At 28.7% G+C, this 27,805-nt stretch overlaps 2 protein-coding genes across 2 annotated transcripts; one reads left to right on the plus strand and one right to left on the minus strand.

Annotated features, from left to right (window-relative positions):
* The first annotated feature begins 9,004 nt into the window (after positions 1–9,004).
* RTL2 (RNAse THREE-like protein 2) lies at positions 9,005–11,406 on the plus strand. The gene is made up of 4 exons (XM_016311691.3): positions 9,005–9,455; positions 9,542–9,694; positions 10,512–10,888; positions 11,033–11,406. Exons 1-4 carry the CDS (start codon positions 9,138–9,140, stop codon positions 11,205–11,207), a joined length of 1,023 nt encoding a protein of 340 aa, XP_016167177.2. The 5' UTR covers positions 9,005–9,137; the 3' UTR covers positions 11,208–11,406.
* A 1,983-nt stretch (positions 11,407–13,389) lies between these two features.
* LOC107609678 (uncharacterized) lies at positions 13,390–14,263 on the minus strand. Its single transcript, XM_016311692.3, has one exon. The coding sequence runs from the start codon at positions 14,172–14,174 to the stop codon at positions 13,542–13,544; it is 633 nt and encodes a 210-aa protein (XP_016167178.1). The 5' UTR covers positions 14,175–14,263; the 3' UTR covers positions 13,390–13,541.
* Between the last annotated feature and the right edge of the window lie 13,542 nt (positions 14,264–27,805).

Genomic DNA, 27,805 nt, shown 5'->3' on the forward strand with positions numbered 1-27,805 from the left:
TTGAAAAATTGAGCATTATTCTTGAAGGAGATATATATATATATATATTTTTTTCAGCCTAAGAGTTGGTGTGGTTGCAACTTGAGGTTTTTGAAGAGAAGATAGGAAGGGAGAGTTTAAACTGAGTATATACTCAAATAGGGTCGCTAAGGAATTTCGTGTTGGATATTTTCGTCTCCAAAAAAATAAATTTATTATGTTCAAGTTCCTAAACTTTATAAACGTAAGATATATACTCAAATAGGGTCGCTAAGGAATTTCGTGTTGGATATTTTCGTCTCCAAAAAAATTAATTTATTATGTTCAAGTTCCTAAATTTTATAAACGTAAGACATATAAATCTTTCTATCATACTTTTGAGAATTTATTTGTCCAAATAAAACCAATGAATTTAACTAGGATTTATCTTATATAAAATTTAGGGATCTTAACTTAATAAAATTAAGGTCAGAGACAAAAATATCTTATGCGAAATTCTTTAGAAATCTATTTGGATATATACTCTTAAACGTTTCTTCAATGAATCACAATATTTTGCTGACTTGTTGTCCATGTATCGAACATATTTAAAACATGACATTTATTCAACATGTATATCATTATGTCCAAAATATTTTTGGATAATTTAGATATATCCAAATATGATCAACTAACATCATATCTAATTTTATTTTTGAATTCTAGACATATATTTGTAAAATAAAATTTAAAATAGTATGTATTATTAATTATCAATAAATATTAATATATTATTATAATTTTTCTTCAAATTCTTTATTTATAGATCTAACAAAAATTTAAAATTAACATGTCAATGTATTTCATATACGAGCTTTGTAGTTAATAACAAAATAATAATTAAATTTATCTTTGTAATTATTTTTTTAAGTAAAAAATTTAAATATTTAAAATTTTTAAAAATAGTCAAGACTATAATCCAAGACTCGCAATTATTTTTCTTGCCTCTGTATAACAAGGCTCATAGTTGATGGCTTTGGTCTGCTCATAAGCAATAAATATCAACCCAACATTAAATGAGTTTTTAATTTTGATATTAAATTTATAGTAGTATTTTTTAATAATGTATGAAATTTAGTATGTTTTTTTTTTCATATAAAGATCATAAATCTGACCGTTTAATTTGTGAAGTTTAATTTTTTTTTTTAAAAGACAAAATTTATCATCTAATTTGTAAAGTGACACAAAATCTATCTTTTAATTTGTAAAATAATACAAAATTTATCCTTTGATTTGTGAAGTAATACAAAACCTATCTTTTGATTTGTATTTTGTTTTTTTTTTTTATTTTTAAAATGCAAAATCTATTCTCCAATTTGTATTTCAGTATTAAAATTTTTTTAAATGTATAATACACACTACTTCTTCATAACAAAAAATAACACAATAATAATTTTCATATAAAAAAATCGTCACATTGTTAAATAAATAAATAAAGAAGAGATAACAAATATAAAATATAAAAATATAATTAGATAATTTCCGTAGTAATTTTTACTAAAATTACTATATCAATATAATAGATATAATCATGTATTTAATAATACTAAATAAAGTGTTGGTGGGTCCCCAACCTCAAGTGGGACCCACAACCTTTTAAAACAAAAAAAAAATATAGAAAAATAAATAAATAAAAGAAAGTGGCCTAATAGCCACGAGAGAGGGAGAGAGAGTTTGAAGCCTCCCTTTTCAAAAGAAAAGAAAGAAGGAAACAGAAAGCACGCCGTCGAAGGAGAAGAGAAATTGGGGAAAAAGGGCAAGCCAATCTTGATCACATTGACTTGGTAAACTTGCTCCATTTCTTATGAAATTTTAGTATGTTATTCCTGGTGTAGAGATGAACATTAGGATATAACTTGCTAGTTGTATTGCCTTCTCTTTTATCTGATTTGAAATACCCACTTTTGTGGAGGGTTTATGTTGATTCCACCAGTTTTGGTGATGTATTCTGTTGATTGTTGAGATGCCCTAGTGTCACTAGGAAGACTGTTTGTGTACCCATTATTCTGATAGTGGAAGATTTTTCTGGACTAGGTCCCGTGGATTTTTTGTCCCTCCTTTGGGGGTTTTCCCACGTTAAAATTCTGGTGTCTGATTATTTAATTTCTGCCATTATATTTGCTGCTTGGAGTATCTTTGGTGTTGCCTATTTAATTGTACAGGTTGTGGGAAAATTATTTTTGGTGCTTCCGCTGTTAGACAGGTTCTTGTTTTGAACCTTTTGTTGAGATTTTCCCAACAAAGTGGTATCAGAGCCGATGGTTTAATCGGCCTGGTTTTAAGGAGTATTCAAGGTGAAGCATCGAAAGTCTTTCCAGCAAAGGTGGTCCGGGCGGCGTGTCCCGTGGTGTTTTGCGGCGGTATGATGGACGAATACTCGTGGTGGTGGAGGAGCTAGAAAGAGGGGGAGTTGGTGCTTGATGTGGATGCTCACACTTGAGGGAAAAATTGTTAGTATTGCAAGTGTGAGGAGTGTTGAAGTTAGTCCCACATCAAAGAAAGCATGGAAGAGTGAGGAGTTTATAAGATGAGAGACCCATTAACTTGACACCTTAAGGTTTTGAGTTGGATGTGGTGTCTTCTCATCTTATGTTCTCTCACTTGATTCCTCCCCGAATTCTCTCCGGTGGTCGAGAGCTCTCCACGGTTGGCCCAACAAGTGGTATCAGAGCTTTGGTTGTTTATTTCTGTGCTGATTATATGTTGTATAGTAAGGACTTGTATGATCCTGTGGAGAGAGATAAATCCAAAGGTACTAAATCCGATGCTGAATGGAAGAAGCTGAATCGGAAGGCAGTTGCTTTGATTAGGCAATGGCTTGATCTTAGTGTGTATCCACATGTTGACACCTTAAGGTTTTGAGCTGGATGTGGTGTCTTCTCATCTTATGTTCTCTCACTTGATTCCTCCCCGAATTCTCCCCGTGGTCGAGAGCTCTCCACGGTTGGCCCAACAAGTGGTATCAGAGCCGATGGTTTAATCGGCCTGGTTTTAAGGAGTATTCAAGGTGAAGCATCGAAAGTCTTTCCGGCAAAGGTGGTCCGGGCGGCGTGTCCCGTGGTGTTTTGCGGCGGTGTGATGGACGAATACTCGTGGTGGTGGAGGAGCTAGAAAGAGGGGGAGTTGGTGCTTGATGTGGAGGCTCACACTTGAGGGAAAAATTGTTAGTGTTGCAAGTGTGAGGAGTGTTGAAGTTAGTCCCACATCAAAGAAAGCATGGAAGAGTGAGGAGTTTATAATATGAGAGACCCATTAACTTGACACCTTAAGGTTTTGAGTTGGATGTGGTGTCTTCTCATCTTATGTTCTCTCACTTGATTCCTCCCCGAATTCTCCCCGGTGGTCGAGAGCTCTCCACGGTTGGCCCAACATAAAGTATATAAGAGAGAGAAGAGAAGAGTACGAAGAAGAGAAAATGAAGAATGTTATATTCTTATTATTGTTGTATTACTTCAATCGTTGCTTTTACTATTTATACAGATAAGAAGCTTTTGATTTCAACCTTCATTAAATTTAAATATGCCTTGAATAGGAAATATTAGCCGCCCAGTTTCATAAATGGGCATTTAATTCTTTCTTATCACAATACTCTCCCTTGGATGCCCATTTAAGATTATTGCCTCATTAAAACCTTACTAAAGAAAAAACCCAGTGGGAAAAAAAAACCTTAGTGAAGGAAAAAGAGTACAATATCCTTTGTGATAGGGACTGTCTCATTAAAAACTTTGTCAAGAAAAACTCAATGGGAAAAAAACCTGACCAAGGAAAAAAGAGTACAGTCTCCCCCTTTTGCGGACATTATTTTATATCTCGAAATCGGCGCATCCCAATCTGATGTACCAATCTTTCAAAAGAAGATTTTGGGAGTGACTTTGTGAATAAATCTGCCAGATTATCACTTGAGCGGATCTGTTGGACATCAATTGTCCCTTGATTTTGAAGATCATGAGTGAAGAAGAATTTGGGAGAAATATGTGTTCTATCACCTTTGATATATCCGCCTTTAAGTTGAGCAATACATGCTGTATTATCTTCAAACAAGACAGTTGGAGCTATCTTATGGTCAATCAGTCCACATGATGACAGAATATATTGGATCAGACTCCGGAGCCAAAAACACTCGCGACTTGCTTCATGAATCGCTAGTATTTCGGCATGATTAGAGGATGTTGCATCAATCGTCTGTTTCGTGGACCTCCATGATATAGCTGTACCACCATATGTGAACAGGTATCCTGTTTGAGATCTCCCTTTATGTGGATCAGACAAGTATCCAGCATCTGCATAGCCAACTAGTTGTGACTTGGATCCATAGGGATAAAACAACCCCATATCAACCGTTCTATTAAGATATCGAAATATTTGTTTGATTCCACTCCAATGTCTTCTGGTTGGAGAGGAACTATATCTTGCTAGTAGGTTCACAGCAAATGATATATCGGGTCGTGTATTATTAGCAAGATACATTAGCGCTCCAATGGCACTAAGATATGGTACTTCTGGACCAAGGATATCTTCACTTTCTTCTTTAGGACGGAATTGATCCTTTTTCACATCCAAAGATCTTACGATCATTGGGGTACTCAAAGAATGTGACTTATCCATATAAAATATTTTCAAGATTTTCTCTGTGTATGTTGTTTGATGAATAAAGATCCCATTTTTTATATGCTCGATCTGCAGGCCGAGACAAAATTTAGTCTTTCCAAGATCTTTTATCTCAAACTCTTCTTTCAGAGTTTTTATAATTGTTGGAATCTCTTCAGGAGTTCCAATGATATTTAAATCATCAACGTACACAGCAATTATAATGAACCCAGATGTAGATTTCTTTATGAAAACACATTGACAGATATCATCATTCTTGAATCCATTTTTGGCCAGATACTCAGTAAGACGATTATACCACATTCGTCCAGATTGCTTTAGACCGTATAATGATCTTTGCAATTTAATTGAGTATAACCCCTGTGAATATTCATTGGATGGTTTGGATATCTTTAGTCCTTCAGTGACTTTCATATAGATATCCCGATCTAATGAGCCGTATAAATAGGCTGTTACCACATCCATTAAATGCATATGCAGTTTATAATATGCAGATAAACTGACCAAATAACGCAATGTTATCGCATCCACTACAGGAGAATACGTTTCTTCATAATCTATACCGGGCCTTTGTGAAAAATCTTGTGCCACAAGTCGAGCTTTGTAGCACACAACTTCATTTTTCTCATTTCGTTTTCTCACAAATACCCACCTGTATCCAACAGGTTTTACATCTTCTGGTGTACGGACTACAGGTCCAAAGACTTCACGTTTTGCAAGTGAGTCTAACTCAGCCTTCATGGCTTCTTTCCATTTTGGCCAATCATTCCTTTGTCGACATTCTTCGACTGATCTTGGCTCCAGATCTTTACTTTCATGCATGATATTCAATGTCACATTATATGCAAATATTTCATTGACAATTGTCTTATTTCGGTCCCATTTCTCTCCTGTAAAGACATAATTTATCGAGATCTCGTCATTTTCACAATTTTCAGGTACCTGAACGTCTTCTGGCATTATATCAGAATTTTGGACAACTGCAGGTGTCTTTACTATGTCTTTTTCAACAGAAATAGTATTTACCTCTTTTCTCTTTCGAGAATTTTTATCTTTGGAACCGACAGGCCTATCACGCTTCTGGCATGAATTTGCTTCAGTGGCTACTTGTCCTACTGGGACATCAATTCGAATTGGGGCATTTTTCCGCCCTACCACGCTTCTGGCGTGAATTTGTTTCAGTGGCTACTTGTCCTACTGGGACATCAATTCGAATTGGGACATTTTTCGCTGGTATATAAGATTTGGTTATCCTCTTTGTATCGGAAAATGTATCAGGTAATTCATTTGCTATTCTTTGCAAATGTATAATCTTTTGAACTTCTAGTTCACATTGCCCTGATCGAGGATCTAAATGCATCAACGATGATGTATTCCAATTAAGTTCCTTTTCAGGAAGTTTATTCTCTCCTCCTAATATTGGAAATTTTGATTCATCAAAATGACAATCCGCAAACTGGGCTTTAAATACATCTCCCGTTTGTATTTCAAGATACCTCACTATAGAGGGAGAATTATATCCAACATATATCCCCAATTTTCTTTGGAGTCCCATTTTGGTGCGATTAGGTGGTGCAATGGGAACATATATTGCACACCCAAATATTCTTAAATGGGAAATATTTGGCTGCTGGCCAAAAGCTGATTGCATAGGAGAGAACTGATGGTAACTCGTTGGCCTCAAACGAATAAGTGTTGCGGCATGTAAAATAGCATGCCCCCAAACCGAGGTTGGGAGATTTGTTCTCACAAGCAAGGGTCTAGCAATTAATTGGAGGCGCTTAATAAGTGATTCTGCTAACCCATTTTGTGTGTGAACATAAGCTACTGGATGTTCAACACTTATTCCATTAGCCATACAATAAGCATCAAAAGCTTGGGAAGTAAATTCACCAGCATTATCAAGACGAATTGCTTTGATTGGATTTTCTGGAAATTGTGTTTTTAATCGAATAATTTGAGCCAGTAATCTCGCAAACGCCAGGTTGCGAGAAGATAATAAGCACACATGTGACCATCTCGAAGATGCGTCTATTAGGACCATAAAATATCTAAAAGATCCACATGGTGGATGAATAGGTCCACATATATCACCTTGAATCCTTTCTAGGAATTCAGGGGACTCAAATCCAATCTTTACTGGTGATGGCCTTAAAATTAACTTTCCTTGAGAACACGCAGCACAACAAAATTCACTAGTTTTAAGAATCTTCTGGTTCTTTAGTGAATGTCCATGAGAGTTTTCAATAATTCTCCTCATCATTGTTGTTCCCGGATGACCCAATCTATCATGCCAAGTTATGAATTCATTTGGGCTAGTAAACTTCTGATTTACAATGGCATGTGATTCAATTGCACTAATCTTAGTATAATACAATCCAGATGAAAGTGGGGGTAACTTTTCTAATATAACCTTTTTATTTAAATCATGAGTTGTGATACATAAATACTCATGATTTTCCTCATTCATTGTTTCAATATGATATCCATTTCGGCGAATATCTTTGAAACTTAACAAGTTCCTCAGAGACTTGGTAGACAATAGTGCATTATTTATTATGAATTTTGTTCCTCCAGGAAACAAAATTATAGCTCTTCCGGAGCCTTCTATTACATTGCCCGAGCCAATAATAGTATTAACATATTCTTCTTTTGGCACAAGATGGGTAAAATATATAGTACTTTTAAGAATAGTGTGCGAACTTGCACTATCCGCAAGGCAAATATCTTCAGAATATGTCCTTGCCATTTTTCTTCAAAAATAAATAATAATAATAATAATAATAAAATGAGTAGAAGTACATGCACAGTAAAATTATTCACATAAATACTTAACAAACACATACATATATCAAACTATTCCATCATTGATCAAATAGCCAATATTTCCTTCAGAATCCTTAAAGAAATTAGGTACATCCTAATGAGTAGTGGAATTTTCATTATTTGAAACAAAATTTGTTTCCTTTTCTTTGTCATCCCTTTTCAAGGATGCTTGATAAAGATCAACTAGGTGCCTTGAAGTACGACAGGTACGTGACCAATGACCCTTTCCACCACAACGGAAGCATTTATCCTCAATTGATATACTTTTCCCATTGTTTCTTTCTTTATCCCACTTCTGGTGAGATCTTTTCTTGTGAGAATAATTTATTTTCCTTCCATAATTTTTCTTGTTATCAAAATCTTGTCATTTACCTCTTCTGGGGTTATAATTTGCCGCATTTGCTTCAGGAAATGGGGCGGCACCAGCCGGGCGCGCTTCATGATTTCTTAAGAGCAACTCATTGTTGTGTGCAGCAACAAGAAAGTAAGAAATTAGCTCAGAATATTTTTTAAATTATTTTTCTCGATTGCTACTGCAGGAGCACATTCGAAACATGGAAGGTCGAGAAAGTTTTCTCTAACATATCGGGTTTAAGGAAGTATTTGATGATTGTACCTTTCTTCAAGGTCTTTCCACAGATCTGCATGATCTTTTAATGTGAGATATTCATTTTTCAATCATACTTCAAGATGACGACAAAGGAAAAATATGGCTTTGGCTTTATCCTTCTGGGATGTATTATTTTCAGCCTTAATGGTATCTTCAAGATCCATTAAATCAAGATGGATTTTAGCATCTAGTATCCATGATAAATAATTATTTCCATATATATCAAAAGCATTATATTCAAGATGAAAAAGTTTTGACATAATAAAAATTTGTTACCTGAAGTCTTTCTAAAATTTCATTAGAGTTTCGTGCTGATAACGTGTTGTAAAATAACTAAATAAATAAATAAGGAAGAAATAACAAATATAAACTATAAAAATATAATTAGATAACTCTCATAGTAATTTTTACTAAAATTACTATATCAATATAATAGATATAATCATATATTTAATAATACTAAATAAAGTATATAAGAGAGAGAAGAGAAGAGTATGAAGAAGAGAGAATAAAAAATGTTATATTCTTATTATTGTTGTATTACTTCAATCGTTACTTCTACTATTTATACACATAAAAAGCTTTTGATTTTAACTTTCATTAAATTTAAATATGCCTTGAAAAACTATTCCTTGTATATAGGAAATATTAGCCGCCCAGTTTCAAAAATGGACATTCAATTCTTTCTTATCACAATACACATTAAATTTTGGTGAAAATGCAATTGTTTTTACGTGACATTAATGATTAAAAGTTTAATTAAATTTTTTAAATTATTTAAGGATTTTTATTATCAACTTGGGAGTTCTGACTCTAAATCTGTGAAACTTTTAATGACATCATCTTTAATGTACAAGAAACTTTTAATGACACGTGGCGTCAATCTGAGGATAACGCCAACTGACATATGGTTCATTGGTTCTTAAACGGGGCAGAGAGATTATAACTCATCATCGGTAGTTTCCGTTTCCGTTTCCGTTTTCGTTTTCGTTTTCGTTTCTGCTTCTTCCTCCTCTTCTTCTTCTTCTTCTTCTTCTTCTCCCTGAGAGGCAAGTGAAGCAAAGAGTGTGTTAACATGAATGTGGAAGTGAACGTAGAAGCAGTTGAAACCATAATAGGTTACACTTTTCGAAACAAGAAGCTTCTAGAAGACGCACTAACCCACTCTTCATTCCACCAATACGAAAACTTCGAACGTCTTGAGTTCCTCGGCGACGCCGTTTTGTCAAACTCACTCTCCAATCACCTCTTCCTCACTTACCCCTCCCTCCAACCCTACCACCTCTCCCTCCTCCGTGCCGCCAACGTCTCCACCGACCGCCTCGCCCGCCTCTCCGTCCGCCACCGCCTCCACAGCTTCCTCCGCCACCGTTCTCCCACTCTCCTTCCTAAGGTCCGATCCAATGCATTGCTTACACTAGCTTCGTGTTATATATGTATTACTGTGTTGTGATGATTTTGATGTCATGTATAATGTAGATTCAAGAGTTTGCGGAAGCAGTAGCTGAAGAAGGCGATTCGGTTGCTCATGGTGGATCAGTGAAAGCTCCTAAGGTTCTTGCTGATATTTTGGAGTCTGTGGCTGGTGCGGTGTATGTGGATGTTGATTTCAACCTTCAAAAATTTTGGCTGGTATAGATCTCTGTATAAGCTGTTTAAATCACAAATTACTATGTAGTTGATCTTCAGTGTTCCGCATTTTGTTTGGCTCCAATAGGATATAATAGAATAGAAACCTTCCCATTCAATCTACCTTGGATCCTTTTTGATAGAACAAACATGTTGCTAGGGATTCCCCTTTGACCTTGGTTTTATGGTTTATATATACATCTTGGAACAAATCGTGCTTTGCTGACTTGTACTGTTGAATAACTTCTTATGATTTGATTCATTTCATCAATCTAACCATTGAATAGCTGCATTAATTTACAATCAATGTGTGATTAATTTACACTTTACAATGGAAGAAATTTGGTTTCTATTACTAAATAAACTACCATTTTTAACCATGAAAGATGTTAACTAGCTTAATACTTGTCAAAGATTGGGTTAGTTCAACAAAATTATCCAAATTAGTAGTTTATTAGGGAGTTTTGTCAAATGTTTTGAGTAGTTTTGTCATACTAATCCAACCTTTGATGCATATCAAGTTAATTTACATCTATGGTTAGAATTGTCTGTGCTCAAATATTTCATGGTCGAAAATGGGAGTCTACTCTTTTATTATTTCATTCCATTGGACAGATGAGTAGCTGCATTGGTTTTCGGGATTTTATTATTACATTTATAAATTAGTTACTACAAGCTGTTTGAATTTATGATCTTTCATCTAGGTCAGGAAGCCATATTAAGGAACTGCTTTGTTTTGGCTGATACATTTGTTTGTATATTTGACATAATCATTGTTTTTGTGGTTATTCTGTGGAGAATTAATTGTTATTGTTTGAAGATAATTAGAGGTCTTCTGGAGCCATTGGTCACACCAGACATCATCTCACAACAACCCCAACCAGTGACAATGCTCTATGAACTCTGCCAAAAGAACGGGAAACAGGTCGACATCAAGTACTGGAGGAATGATGGCAAAACCATTGCGAGCATCCATGTCGATGGACAATTTGTGACGTCGGCTTCATCCGATCAGAAGGACCTTGCAAAGCTTGATGCTGCCAAGCTTGCCTTGGATAAGATAGCAAATTCATTCCCTGCAAATACTAGTATGCTTGAATTTTCTGCTGGAGTGGATGGTTCCCTTGAGATTGAATTTGCAAAACATGAGTTAAATGAACTTTGTGGGAAGAAAAAATGGTCTAAACCAGTTTTTAGGTATGTAAATTCATAAGGATGCATTTTCTTTTCTTCTGATTTCAGTCTTGTTAATTTTATTTTGTTCTATCAATGGAGTTATATATGTCAAACTTTGCTTCTTCCTTGTAAACTAACTTCTTGATCCTCTGCAATGGTTCACAGCATCACAAGCACTGAAGGTCAACCACATCAAAGGAAATTTGTCTGCTCCGTTCAGGTAACAACTACAGAAGGTACATTCCAGATGACAGGCGAGAGAAGGTCGCGAGTGAGGGACGCAGAAAACTCTGCAGCTTCTCTAATGATTCAAGCCTTACAAGAATGTAATCATCTTTGAATCTAGATCACAATATGAAATGTGTAAAGTGTTAACCTAAAATTCATTATAAATTGAAGGGTTGTATGATGCCCTTCTCTTCATGCACATTATGTTACAGCAATTTTGTACATTTAACTAAATGAGAACTAATTGACCGTAACTGAAGGTTTTCTTAGTTTAATGATAGGCAATTCCATGCATATTTTTGTGACAGAAATTTTGTTCATTGTTCTTACTAGAATACAAGATTACTCAGTGGACTTTGCTTGCACACAATAATTCTCTTTACACGCAAGCACCTTTTCTTTTTGCCTGCACACTACACTCATTTTTGTCATTCTATCTCACTGTGTCTGTAGACTCCTACTACTGATTACTCTGCAAACACAGATTGAGTATTTGAACTGCACAGTTATACATGTTTGATTGGAAGGATCAAAATTTCAATCTTGAGCATAAAAGCTTTTACCTTCACTTGTTTATGGTATGGTTTTCAGTGGTTTGGAATGGAGCTCAAAGAAATTTAATGGTTTATATTGTTTGGATAGTTGAATGGTGGAAAATACTTCTTACAATAACATGCCAGAGTAGGTTATGAAATCTAAGGTAAAGAAAATCTAGATTTTACATAAAATCGAAAGAGGAAATTAAATATGTAAAGTATAAAATTGTAAAATTACCTGACCTAGCAGAACTTTTTAAGAATCGATTAAAATCGATTCGAACCCCCGACACTTGCTTAAGCGGACTAGTGAGCTAACTACTAAACCAACCCAACTTGGTTGGTGTTGAGGAATATTATTGGTGGGAATAAACCATAAAACAATAACATAAGGATCTTCACAAGCATCCTCTTCATGTATGGACCCCTCTCCTCTCACTTCACACGAAGGCCACATATCAAAACAATAATGGAATTTCATAGTTCAAAAATAAAGGCAAAATAATATCTTAATTTTGATTTTGATTGATGACTTTGCCATCACACAAATCAAAAGCTAAAAGACACAACATCAGCCTTAATTATGAGAAAGAAAAAGTATTTAAAAACTAAGAATAATTATCTTATAAAAATGAAATTCTGAGTGAGCACTCTAGGCTACTGATCCCTAAGAAAACACCAACATATATATAATTTTTCAACAAGCACCACCAAAATATGATGTGTACGCAATACCTTTATATATTTTAATTAAGAGAGAATGAAATCTGCATTCTTATTACTTGTAAGAGATTATATATTAACATCAGCTTAGAAAAGGGTAGGTGAATTTACTAAGTGGTTCTAATCTAATTTTATGTAGTGTAAGAGAAATTATATTTGTACTGCTTCAATTTCATGTTTAACAATATTTGATTTTGTTGAATTTGTTATAGATAATTTTCATGATATATTATTGTGATTCAATAATTAAATTGATAAAATATATATTCTATAAAAAAATTATGAACTATATAACTTTACTGAAATTTAATCAGTGTCATTTGATCCTCACTTGTCTATGTATATATAAAGAAGGAAAAATTCAAGCAAGAAAAAATGTCTTGTACTAATGTTTTTACTACTTAAACTCAGACAAAACATGGATCCCCAACAGATTATTCTTAGTTTAAGGTTAACATGAATGGAAATGCCATCAATTTGAGTCAACAACAGTGTTCATAATCATAATATTGATACTGATAAAAATGGATTTTGAACTGAATGATTCTTGACAGGTGTATAATCAAGATAAGGCATGACCTCTCTGTCAAAGTTAACCCATCATCTTGTTTACTTTATATGCAGCTGCCTCTATAGTCTATAAAGCATTATTGTTTGGCTTGAAGCAACACTTTTTAGATATTCTTCTGGATAACACTGAATAATATGCATCCATTTGCTTTCTCCAACAAGCTTTTTGTAATATATTATGTAATTTTGGTAGGGGGGTCCTAAAGTACAATTAGTGATGTCAAAATCACTCTTAAATTTAACCAAATCACATATAAACTAGCTTTTTATGATTGAGTTAGTTGCTTAAACTTTGTGGTAATAACTTATGTTAAAAAGTGGTTGATTTGATTCAAAATGTTGGATTAATTGTTAGATAATTTTGGTTAGAAGTTAGAGTTGCATGGATAATGATATCATCTAAATCTATTAAGATAATACGATTCTATCGTCTTACTGTCCCAGAATAGAAATATATAAATATCGAAAGATACAAATCTATTTAGAGAAAGAAACATGTACAGAAACAACTAAAATATCTCCGTCTTAAACGAAAAACTTGTTCAATTTTTTGTCCGAAAAAAAAACTAAGGACATTACTTCTGTATTTACATTTTGAAACACTAACCAAACACAGCCTAATAAACCAAAGATTCTTCTCTTTGCATCTTCAGCTGCTTATAGAAGTTTCCAATGAAGGCCTCAGCTTTTGCAAAGAGCTCTTGGCCATTAACACCAGCAATCTCTTCTTCCATTTCAAGTTCCTCCTCCTCAATCTCCATGACCATGACTTCTTCATCAGCTTCTCCTATGTACTCTTTAACCTTATCTACTTCACTATTATTATTAATCACACCCTCATCAACAACCATACTATGCTTCTTTTCCTTATGTTCTGAGACATCACTTCCATTAAGAACAACAATGCTTGAAGCTTCCCTTTTTTCAGCTATGGCTGCTTCTTGGGGTGGCTGCTTTCTGTCTTCTATAGGCTTAGAAAAAGCAGAAAGAAGACCAGCTTCAGCTCCAAGTGCAATGATGAGAACATTAAAGATGAAGTACAAAAAGGTAGGTCTAAGAGAAGAAGGTAACAAGGGTGTGATTGCAAGAAGAAGAGCAAGAACAATGAGAACCATAACTTGAGATTTCATAAACTCTTTGATCATGGTTTGATTTGTGTTGGTGAATGTGAGAAAATAGTGGCAGAGAATAAAAGGTTCTAGAGGGAATAAGTGGTAGAAAAAAGCATTGAATTGAAGGGTTTTGGACATATATTTATATATGAATGAATGTGGGAATGAATGAGGGGAAGGAAGAAGAGACACAAATGGTGGAAGTTGTCGTTTGCATTCCTTATATGTATATGTGTTCACTGAGACAAAATAACAAACACCTTTGTGGGTGTGTTTGGATATTCTGAGAAAACTCTTGACACATCTTTTTTGTAATTGACATTTTGACAACAAACAACATCATTTGAAAAAAAAAAATTATGGATGGTGAATTACCACTGGTTTTAGTAATTTTTGCTACTTTTATCTTTTAATCGTATTAATTTTTTGTTATTTATCTAATTAGCAGTGCAACTCCTCTTAATTTTTTTTTCTCACTTGAGAGGTTAAAGTGTAATCTTTTACCATACATTTTATAGATAAAACTAAGAGAAAATATATAAAAAAAAATTAAAAAATTAAAGATCACATTTAACTTTTTCAATTGAAAAAAAATTGAAAAGATCTATTTTTTAATTAACACACGTTTATATTTATTTTATTTATATTAAAAAATTTTAAATTTTTAAATATTTCGAAAACAAACTAATATTCGTGTTCTAATTAATTAATTGTCTTTTACATTGATATAATAAGTCTATTATTATTTAGTCACCAAAAAAAAAAACTTTATTATTATTTGTAATTTAAATTTCGACAAAATAAAAACTAATTCCAATTTGGCAAAATAAATGACTCAAACTAAACATATTTATTTGCTAAGGTAGAAAAAATTGAGATTTTACGTAAAATTGACAAAGTAAATTAAGAATATAAAATGTAAAATCTTAACAAGATTTAAATCGTAAAATCGTCAGATTTAGTACAAATTTCGTAAAATTGATAGACTCATTTAAAATTATAATATCAAAAAATTTTAAGAGTTAAATCGAGATTTTAGCTACTATAATTTGCTCTATGAGCACATAAGAAATTTTCTACTTACACATGGAATAAAGTTGATTTTCATGTTCTAACCTAATTAATAGGCAGCAAGGTAGTTCAGTGTTACAAGTTTCATGTTATTGAACTTGAGAATATAATAATGAAATATATCTTTGGTTAATTATTTATTTGAATAGAAAAAAATTAAAGGCTGCAATTTCTTTAACACTAGCTATGATCACTAATTGTTGCAAGCTACAAAATAAAGTTTTTGTTCTCTAAATAATTATGTTGCAAAAGATTTTCATATTTTTGTTACGTGATAGTTTTTCGATTTAATTATTTATAATTTCACCAAATTTACAATTAGGTACTATATATTTTTTTAATTATATTTTTATATTATTTTTAATTTTATAATTAGTTTATTTTTATGTTAAAAATATTAAAATTAACAGAATATTTTTTAAAAAAATATGTGATCAAAGATCTAAATAGGTTCTTAATTATAAATATATTTAATTTACAAAAAAATATTCAGTTAACTTTAACATTTTTTACACTAAAAAAAATCTAATTACAAAATTAAAGATGGTGTAAAAATTTAATTGAAAAAAAAATATAAAAATCTAATTAAAAATTTAGTAAAACTATAAAAACTAATATAATAATTAAACCTAATTTTTCAATACAGCCCAATAATTAAACCAGTTTTCTCTATTATTTTTTTTTAACCAAAGTTTTTTGAGTGTTAGAAAAATGAATCACGCAAGCATTATATGTGCCATGCATTTTGTTTTGTTCACTTTATTCTTCTTAGGAGCTGGTTAAGTATTGCATCTTATTATAAGGACCACATTGAAAGGAGCTAGGGAATATTAAGTTAGGGCAAAAGATTGTGACAAAAAGATAAACAGAGTGAATACTCACTCGATCCCTGACTTTTTTTTGGCATAAAGGCTTTATTGTCATTTTAAAGTAATTGTCAGGAGCTGAATTAATTTTTTTTTTTTGGTCAAGGATCTCATTGTCTTTCAAGATAATTATCATGTGCTGTTTTAGGTTTTTCTCTAAACATAATGATAGGTTTTGCAATATAAAGAACTTTGAAGGTAGCCACATTGGTTATTGGTGTATGAGATAAAAAGAAAGGGACAATTGAACATGCATGAGAAATATTTATTATTTTATTATTGATTGGAGCTTGCATGATAAGGTCGGTGAAAGTATATGTATATTCCTCCATTGCCTTCTAATTTTATTGGTGCTCCTTCATATGAAAAAATCCAAAGGGAAGAAGGTAAACCCTATTTGAACACTCTTTTCTTTTTAAGAAAAAAAGTAATTGTATGTCCTTTATTTGTAAAGATGTAAATATTGACTTCTCAAAGTTTATGTAAGATTCAATATTCTTATACTTTTTTTGGTAAATATAATATTAAATAATAAGCACTCTTATATTGTAGTATATAACAAGAACACTAATCTACCTAAAAAATGTTAATGCCATTTTTCTAATAAATAAAATAAATTTCTTAAAAAAAGGTTTTTGGTTCAATGCTCAAAAGTCAAAACCTTGTTTTATTTTGGTCATGATGCCCAAACTTTTTTTTTTATAATGATGCTCAAACTTTGTTCAAGGTAGGACTAACATCTTTTGATTTTGGGCCCATTGAATATCTCTCCAGCCCAATTATGAGTCCACCAATCCACTTTTTCAGCCCACTTACATCTTTGTTAATATTCTAAGTCTTTAATTTGGGTTTCCCTACCCAAATAAGGCCCAATAATATAAAGCCCAAAGAGCTCTAACCAACCCATAACTCCAGTCCAAAAAAAAAAAGAAACCAACCCATAACTTGAATAAAGTGCATGACCAAAAACAATTAGTGTATTTTCCATAAGTGTATAATAATAATAATAATAATAATAATAACAATAATAATAATAATAAAACCAAGTTAGGTTGGTCTAGTGGTTAACTCACTAGTCCGTTTAAACAAGTGTTGGAAGTTTAAATTTCGCCTTCTGTATGCAGCAACTCATTGACCAGACAAATCCTTAAATAGAGCTTAGTATAGCGGTATATTAGTCTTTAACCTGTCGAGAATCGGAATCGGAGATACTGTGGGAAATAAATAATAATAATAATATATTTTTCAGTTTTTTTTTTTCAGTTTTAGGTCATTAAATAAAGAATGATCTAAAGGACCAGACTTCTCATTTGCATATCCCAAGACTTTTCTTATCACAATCTTTTAAACTTCAAAACTTTAAGGTATATTCCAAAGAAGTCAATATCTGATTATGGTTCTATATGTTGCCAAATGCATCATTATCCACTTTTTATTTTCTTAAATTAACATTTGGTCGCTGCCTCAACTCAGAGTCTATGTTCATAACTACATGCATCGAGAATCAAGAATATCAAATATGTATAAAAATTAATTTAGTTTTTAAAAGCTCAAATTTTTAAAATTTATTTTTGAAAGATACAACTGTGAATTAGATTAATCTTTTCATTAGTTCAATGATGTACGAAATATAATTATTTTGACAAATTATTATTTAATTAGCGAAAAGACCAATTTAGTTTACTATTATAACTTAAAATTAAGTGTTTGATCTTTTGAAAATCAAATTCACAAATAAATCATTTTAAAAAAATCATTTTGACTATGAATACTAAAAAGTGTAGAAACTATTTTTGGTCAATGTGGAATTATCACGGCCCTTAACTTTAGTGTATAGAAACTATTACTTGGCCTTATATATGAAACTGCTACGAAACTTCTTTGGCTGTTGTCATTTTTCACAAACTGTTCTCATATTTTAAACTCTCCAAAAAATAAATAAATAAATAATTATTAGTTCTAGACTTTTAGGTAGTGTTTATTTTGAGGTATTGAGACAGAGACTAAGAGATTGAGACTCAGTATCATATTTGTTGATTCAGAGATTGGTACTAAAATTTTTATCTCTAGTCCCTAAAATTTCAGTATTTTAGTACCTCCAAAACGTAGGGACACATGGGACTAAAATTTTTAGAGATAGAGATTGAAACTTTAATAACATTTTATACCTAAAATATCTTCATTTCAATTAATTCATTCTAATTTTATCTTTTATACAAATTAAATTAGAATTTTATTCTTGTTTCAATTTCTGTCTCCCACTTTATACCAAACAGAATACTAAAATTTATTTCAATTTCTGTCTTAATTTCTGTCTCTGAGTCTCAGTCTTTCCGTCTCTATTTTTCCATCAAACGCTACGTAGTGTTCTACCGTGGAATATCATTTTCTTGGTAGTTAGAAAAGATCAAAATAAACCATCCCTAAAAAAGTAGCTTAATTATGGAGTAAAGTAGTACCTTACTGGTATTTATTAAATATTAATTCACATATGAATTAGAAATTCATCTCGGGTTAATCTTATTTATTAAGAATTACTATATATATTATAATTTTATGGAAATTATATAAAGTGGTGGCTGCCATTTGCAAAAGGTTGGAGTTTGGCTGCTAAAGAAGAATATTAGTAAAATATAGAGTGTGTTTGGAATATAAAATTAATTTTGGATTAATATAGGAAAACAATTTAAAATTTTAATAACTAACTAGCTTAAATTTAGATGTTATAGTGTTTTTAAATGTATATTTTTTAACAGATTGTTGATTAATTTTTATTATCTCCTAACCTAATCACTTAATTTTTCTACTATGTATGAACGTTCCTCTTTTATTTAGCAAATTATATTAGAATTATTAAGATAGTAAATGCGAAAATTATTTTTCTTTATATCACAACATATGCTTAAATATTTATTTATATTTATATTTATATACTAAAAACTAGTCTCTATTATTTATTTTAGGGTAAAGTATAATTTTTTGTTTTTGAAGTTTGTTAAAAATTTTAAAAATACTTCTAAATTTTATTTTGTTTCAATTTATTTCAAAATTTTTTGAATTGTATCAAATATATCCATGACGGCCAATTTTTTAAAATATTTAGCACTAATTCAGCAATAATTTCATAAAAACAATCTTTAATATAAATAAATCAGATATAATTATTACGTATTACTATCACATTGGTCTTAATTTTTAAAAAATATAATTGTTAAAAATATATTTGATACAAATAAAATTTTTTTAATAAATTTTAAAAATAAAAAATATAGTTTAATCTTTATTTTATTTTAGTGGAGTTTGGTGATGGAACTTGAGCATCTAATTAATATTCTAATTGGGTAATTCCATTCAAATTTGGATTCACTACATACAAGGAAAGGTCGTCTTTTTTGACTAAATCATTATATATTTTTCTTTTTGATGAGCTTTCTTGAATTGATTGGCCAATCCTAGAAATAGTTCAAGTTGCATTTAGATTGATGGCAACAAATAAATAAATAAATAGACATAAAGAAGATGCAATCAGTGTGAGAGAGCAGACAAAGGTGTGGGTTTCTTACAAAAGGAATGATTCTTCTGTTGATTCCGAATCCTGAATCCTTTTTATTTTATTTAATTAATTAATTAATTTCCATGGTTCTTGTTTCTTCTCATTCTCCACCCCATGAAACATTGAAACATCATGAATCATTGTCGTCCATGCCATTTTCATTCCCATTCTATTCAAAACAGCACTAATCAGATTTATATAGAATAAATTACCATTTGTAACTATAAAATATACAAACATTGACAAATGTACTTATATAAAAATAAAACGACAATTATAACTATGGAAGATAGTTTTCGTTTGCCAAGAGTACCCTAACGGACGCTACTCTTGGCACAAGGAGATCATCTTCCTTAGTTACAATTGTCGTTTTATTTTTATATAGGTACATTTGTCAAAGTCTATATCTTTTATGGATACAAATAATAATTTATTCTATAATATATATGCTTATGAGCTAACGCAATATTTAAATAAAAATTTTTTATATGCATTAAAAATAATCATTAAATCAATTATTGATATTCGTGATATATATATATTATCAAATAATTTATTTTTAGAACATTCAAATTTTGAATAAACTAGTATTAAATTTATTTAAAGTAAAATTATATTCAATTTATTTTTAATATATTTAAATATAATAATGTTACTTGTATATAAAAAATAAAATATTAATCAGCTATTATGTATAAAAATATAATGTATTATAATTTAATATTTCACAAAAATATTTTATTGTCTCAATTGAATTATTATTATTTAAAAATATTTAATTAACCTAATATGACTTGATTGAGATTATATAAAATTAATTAAGAAATGAAAATTTTTAACATTTTCAAAATTTAAGCTCAAAATATCGTTAATTAAAAGTATTTATGTACTTAGAAGAATTAACTATAGATATTATTCTGCTATAAATTAAATTCTCTCGTATTTTTTTTTTTTAATTATGAGTGAGATTTGAATATGTAATTTTTAAATGAATATAAAGAGATTATACAATTTGAGTTATAGTTTATTAATTAAATTCTCTCATGTTACGCCAAAATAAAAAAAAATTAATTATTTTTTTTTTGTTTATGATATTTTCTATCATAAATTTATCTTTTATTTAAGAGTCTATTATTAATCTCTCAACTAACACGTTAATTATTTCATTTTTTTTACTTATTTTTTATTATTATTTTGGGCCCAATGATATTGATAGCACGCAAATTGTACGACGCACACATCACGTGGAGTTGACGATAGATCACTCAACTCTCTGCTTCGTGCTTTGTGGGGTCAAAGACATCACCATTTCTAAGCAGATTTTTTTTCACCAAGTTTCAGGCCCTTCATTTTCGGGGTTTTCTTTTTCTTTTTTAAGACAGGGAGATTTGAACCTCCGATTACGCAGTCGAGGCCTTGGTTCAATGGCAGCATCACCTGTCTTGTTGGGAGCTGCATTTAGGTTCGAATCCTCAATGAAAAATATAAAACCTATATTAGTAATGTATTCATATAGTGTATATGAGTGTGTAATATATGAGTGTAATACTTAAAATTAAAGGTTGTCCAATTCACTTGACAAAAAAAATTTTTTAATTTATAAATAAATATAAAAAAATTATATTGTTTAAATTTTTTTATTATAAAATTAATAAATTATTAATATAAAATATATATTACGAACCTAAGTCCGGCCCAATCGTCCCACAATAATTCGGTCGATAAGTGGAATCACCACTCTCGACCCCAAAATTTTAGGGGCTACCAAATGATCGGATTATTAGTCAAATATTCAAATTTAAATATTAATTATATTCCAACTAATTAAAAAATAAGATAAAATGATCAAATTTATATAAATGAGATCAAATATGTTATATATACACCTCTAAAATTCTATTTCTAAAGTTTATTATGACTTGATCAAATTGAGCCGAAAACAGTAGATTTCGATATTTTAAATAATTTACGAACAATATAAAAAATAAAAAATTAAAATTTATTTAGCTGATAAAAAATACAGGATTTTTACTTAATAAAAAATACAAGGATATTGAGTTTTTTGTAAGATTAATTTTATTTGATAAAATGTATTACTTTTTCTATAATTATGAATTAGTTTTTTAAAATATATGTGGACAATTATTCAAAAAATATTAAAAATCAGAATAAAATTTGGTTTTTATATTTTGATTCTTTCTTTAATTTTTAAATAGAAAAAAAGGTCAAAAAAATTCAATTAGCATAAAATTATAAAATTTATACGGTAGAAAAATGATTTTTAAATACATTTGTAAAAAGTATGCAAATTTTTTATCTCTATAATTTCGAAAGCGGGGGAGGGGGTAAGACTAAATTGTAGTTTTTCTTGTTAATCTTATTGAAGGACTTAATTTTCATATAATAAATACAAAATTACACATATTGTATATTCAATTATATATTATTATATTGATAAAAATAATTATATTTATATTTTTTACTTATTCAATTAAATTTAAATTGTTATTTAATATTTGCTGGTACTTCCGTGAGTTATAGGTTGCCACTCATTTGTGATCACAATTCACGTGTACATGGCCATACACTATCATCACTACGACATTATTTTAGGTCCACATAAATTTATTATATGAATAATAAATTAATAACCAATAATTAACCATTGCTCTATCTAGTACAATAATATTAGCGAGTTTGAACATATTTACGTGTATTTTTCACAACGCATTATTCTTTTCTTCTTCTCCAAGTCCAAGTTACATGGGTGTTTTTGGGACTTGTAGAAAATAATTTGATGGTGATGTTGAATTCCTTATTATAATGAATAATGAAAAAAAAATTAGTACAGTAATTAGACACAGTTTGAGTAACCAACTTAATTAAGTTTCTTTTTGATAAAATAACTTAAACAATAAATGACTCTGTTAAAAGTAACTTATAAATAAGTTATTTTGTATTTGGATTTTTAACTCTAAAAGTACTTATTTTATAGAAATATGATGAAAAGTATAAGTATTATGAGAGAAGTCATTTTTTTTAACTTCTCTATAAACTCCTAAATAGTTTCTTAAAAAGTTATAATTTGACTTTAAAAATTATACCAGACATTAATATCACTACTTTTTATAAGTCAAAAACTAAAAAAAATTACTTTTAAATTTTCCCAAACGGACCATAGCATGATTGCAACTACTTAACACATGTTAAAGGAAAAAAAAAAGGGTTTAATTATAGGGTAATTTAAAGGGAGAAAGCTAAGTAAATGGGTTAGTAATATTATTTGGATTAATAAATTTATGGTGTGAAATCCCATAACTTCTTATTTTCTCATCATTGGCACCTTTATCTCAAACACGGAAGGACAAAAATAGCCACAAATTTAATTTAAGTATTTAACTAATATATGTAGCTGTGTTCCTATGTTCTGCACGAAATAATAATATACAAAAGCATATAAGATTTTTTTTATTTTTAAAATAAAAACACACACAATAATTTAAAGTTTAACTATTTTTAATATTAAAAATAATGAAATTAATGAGTAATAATTTTACTTAATTTTAAAGTATAATAATTACTCATTATTAATAATATATAATTTATGAGTAAATTAAAATATTTATATTAGATTCGTATCTTTTTAAATATTTTTCTTTAAATAACATTAGCGATTAAATTTGTTTATCTTTTTTAATAATTTATGAGTAAATTTTTCAAATCATCTTACTTTTATGTTAACATCAATTTAAGAAAATACAATCTAACATCAGGTCAAATTTATCCTCGAATTGCTTTATTTATTATTATAGCAAAAAAAACTATTATAAAAAATTATTTATATAATAAATTTACATAAAATTATTTTATATTCTAATATTATATCTATTATTTATATTAAAATAATATGACAAACATTGTTATCGGATGAAACTTATTAACATATTATGTCTGTTTTTAAGTTAAAGTAGTTATTTTTATACCTAAAATTAATTTTATATTTTTTTTATTAATAAAAATATCTATCAAAATTGCTAAAGATAAAATAAATACATAATATTTTATCTTAACTCTTATTAAATGATATAAAAAATTTGTACTAAAGTTTTGAATTGGCCATACATAAAATAATAATTATTGATACAGATTTTTTTTACAAAAAAAATTATTTTATAAAATAACAACTTAAACATTAACATGACAATAAAATGAATCAAATAATATATATTTAAATTAATTAAATTAAATAATTGATATAATAAATTAATTATAATTACTTGACTCAATAAAATAAGTTAAATAATAAAAAATATATATCATATAAAAATTATAATACTTTTAAAAATTATTAATCAAAATATATGAGATGAAAAAATTAATCTAAATTAAAACAAATCAATTCATTCATTATAGTTAAATCAAATATATAAATAATATAATTAATTTGTTATAGTTAATGTAGTCGAACAAAATATTAAATAATTTAATATTTATTTCAATTTAATTAAATAATTAATTAATTATAACTCTTTTAAAAATTATTAATTAAAATACATACCACAAAAAAATTCATAACAAATAAAACAAAATTTATTTATTTATTTTAATTAAATTAAAAAATTAATCTAATTAATTAATTATAATTAATATAGTCAAATAAAATATTATAATTTAATAGTTATTTCTATCAAATTAAATAAATTATTAATTAAGTAACATATTTAAATAAATCAAATAAAATAAATAAAAAATATGTCACGCGATTTTAATAATATATAATAGATTAGTGGTGGTAAGATCAATACGTTTAATAGACTCTAATCAGTGGTGGTGGAGAGAAAATTCTATATTAAGTAATAAACACGATACTTCTAGAATATTCAATTATAAGATATTTTCTAAAAATAAAATGGTGTAAATATATTACCTCTTATTATTAAATGAAAAATAAAGAGACTAATTAGTGAGTTTGATATTTAATTATAGTTTTAGCTCTTTTTTAAACATTTATTTCCAATTTCTAAGAGTATAAAATAACTAGTTTTTGACACGATTTTAATTAAAATTATTTTTTAAATAAATAAATTGAAAAAGAGAGAAAGAATAATTCAGCTTAATAATTTTAAAATTTCCATGTTGTTATCTTTTTTTATTAAATTTTATAAACAAAAAATCATTCTGTTATGAAATTTAAACCTAAACTTAAAAAAAAAAAAAAAAAAAAGAAGAGCATGAATTGATAGAGACGTGAACCACGAGTTAAGAAAAAAAAATGTAGTTTTCCGAAGTAATTGCTATAGATACGGTCAAACCAAACAACCCACGCAATTTCCTTTTTTTTTTTATTATTTATTATTTTTTAAAGTTAATAATTAATAAAAATGATTATGTATATACAAAAAAATTTACCAAATTTGCATTTTAACATATCTTTGAGTATCTGATTTTTTGCACATGATTTTTAAATTTTAAGTTTTAACTAATAAAGAATGGAAACAGAATCTATACATAATTTAAAGAAAAAAAAAGATAAATAGGTCATTGACTTTTTGATCGACAGATATTTAAGTCTTTTAAGATTTGAAAATACATTTAAGTCTCTAATCTTTTTAAAATCTAGACATATCGATCCCTCGTGTTCAGATATGGTCATTACGGATACACACATGGGAGAGTTTTTAAATGCGACAAATTAGACTCAATGATCGATGTGTCTATATTTTAAAGAAGTCAGAGACTTAAATATATTTTTAAATTCTCAGAAATTTAAATATTCACGGACTAAAAAATCAGGGATCGATTTGTCCTTTTCTCTAATTTTTATAATCAATTATTCCTCTCTTTTTTCTAAAATATTATATCACCCAATTAAATTTCACACTCTATTTAATTATACAAAAACAATTTATATATACTGAAAATCTATTATTTTTAAATAAGTAATAATTAGAATAATCAAATTTATTTACAATATTATAATAATATAATATTTTTTATAAAATATTAAATGCATATTTCTATACATGATAACTATTAATAGTTGATTATATATATGTAGTATAATTGTTAATTACAACTCATTATATTATTGTATACTAGTTCAAAATTGTTAATAATTTCAATAACAAATAATAAATGTGGGGATTTTGTATTCACGTTTTTAATGATTTTCTTCTATTTTTAATTTAAAATCTGAAAAACTTTTACATTATTGTCTAATTCGTATAATTGTTGAAGTAGTAGTAATTGCATTGTAAACTAAAGTCAATACAAACTTTTTAAATTAACAATAATATAAAATTCTTTATGCTACCAATATATATAACAAGAAAGTTACAAAACATTATATAAATCACAAATTAAAATAAAAAAACACAGACATATAAAAGCACAAATATTTAATTAGTTAATGATATTAATTGCTTTCAACCTGGCATTATATTAGTAATTTTACCAAATAAAATTTACAACGAAAAAACTAAATATATACTAATTACAATTTTGATAGTAAAAAATATTAATTATACTGTGTATATATTAAAATTAACTATTAAAATAATTATTTGTATAAAATATATATTAAAAATATATAAAATAATAAATATTTACGTAAAAATAAATAATAATAAATTTTTAGTCTAAAATATATATTTTTAAAAAATATAAATACATTTGGTATTTATACAAAAGTCAAATTAGTTCGAAAAGTAATCACAAATAAGAAAGAATGTAATTTTGATGCTAGTTTTATATGTATATTTAATTACGTAATACACATCAATAAAAATAATTATTTTTTACATTAATTACATAAATAATCATTTAAAAAATTAATGTAATTACATAACTATATTAAAAAATTACGACAACTTTTTACAAATATATTTAAAAATAAATAAATACGTGTCTAGTGTGATACCACGCTTAAAACGTCTTTTTATAAAAATGCTTACGTTTAATGAACCAGTTATTTTAATTTTTTTAACAAATTAGGATGAGACCGATTTTTTTTTATAACAATAACAATAATAATAAACCTATTTTTTTAGAGATTTAATTGTATTTTTAAATTTTTAGGAATTTAAATGTCTACAAAATAAAAAATTAGGGATATATTTATCTTTTTACCAAAAAGTTTAAAGATATTCGATTTAGATTGTATAATTCGATCGAATCAAATTGGATTTAATAATTATAATGCAAATAATTGAGTTTATTATTATTGCTATAATAAATCAATTTTAATCTAGTTTATTAAAAATAAATTATTAATCAATTTAATAAAAATATCCAGTAATAACATGATACGTGTAAACAATCTTAAAAAAAAACATTTTTAATGTCTTTATTAAAACTATCTCCTTATTTTATTTATTTAAAAGAAGATTCTAAGAAACAGAAACGCAATAATTATCCCATAAATACTCACAAAGATATTAGATAATAATTTAGTAAAACACTTAAAAATATGAAAAAATATAGGGTACCAATATATTATCTGTCAATTTATTGTCAACGATAATTAATTATTATATTTTAAACACATATATAAAGAGACACATCTAGAAAATATATCTATAAAAATACTTCTGTTAAACATAGCTATAAAAAAGATATTTTTATTAGACACATTCACAAAGATACTTCTATTAAATACAGTTATAAATAAGAGTTAGCAGAAGTTGACAGAAATGTTATTGGTAACGTAACGGCCCTAAAAAAAATATAGTTGTTGCCAATTGTTCCTTGAGAAGTACTGAAGCCACCACGTTAAGTAAGTTGGTTGCAAACACAAACACAAAGTCACAAAAACACACACACACATAACAAAACAAAACCCATTCATTCATTGATTCACAGCCCCAAATTCTCGACAATTTCTTTCCCCTTCTTATCTCTTCTATATAACCACGCATTCCGCTCACCACACTTTCCATCCACCAAACTCCAAAGCTCGAAACTTTCCATCCCTCTGCATGTTGGGTACCTCTCAAATTCTCAGCTTTCATTCATTCGCATAACAAATTCTCGGAGAGGGTGTTAACCCTGTGGTAGAAGAGTTGCAGACATCACGGCTATTCACGGAGCATCTCGGGTTCTCTTTCATGTCCGAACTGTACGACGCAAGGGTTGCGTAGTTGTTACATCCAACCCTTCGCCGCACGGTGGGCGTGGTGCTCTGCCTTCTGAAGGTGGTAGCCCCTCCGACCTCCTCTTCCTCGCTGGTGGCGGCTCTTCTTCTTCCTCCTCCTTCTTCTAGTTTAGTTGCTTAGAGTAGT

Source organism: Arachis ipaensis, chromosome B7 (genome assembly GCF_059453495.1).
Source record: "Arachis ipaensis isolate K30076 ecotype BB chromosome B7, ASM5945349v1, whole genome shotgun sequence".
Taxonomy (NCBI): Eukaryota; Viridiplantae; Streptophyta; class Magnoliopsida; order Fabales; family Fabaceae; genus Arachis; species Arachis ipaensis.

Bases quoted from the DNA above. Each gene is read 5' to 3' on its own strand.
- RTL2 (XM_016311691.3), top strand. From the start codon at position 9,138: ATGAATGTGGAAGTGAACGTAGAAGCAGTTGAAACCATAATAGGTTAC. The intron at 9,456-9,541 runs GTCCGATCCAAT...TGTATAATGTAG, and splicing joins CTCCCACTCTCCTTCCTAAG to ATTCAAGAGTTTGCGGAAGC. The intron at 10,889-11,032 runs GTATGTAAATTC...AATGGTTCACAG, and splicing joins TGGTCTAAACCAGTTTTTAG to CATCACAAGCACTGAAGGTC.
- LOC107609678 (XM_016311692.3), bottom strand. From the start codon at position 14,174: ATGTCCAAAACCCTTCAATTCAATGCTTTTTTCTACCACTTATTCCCT.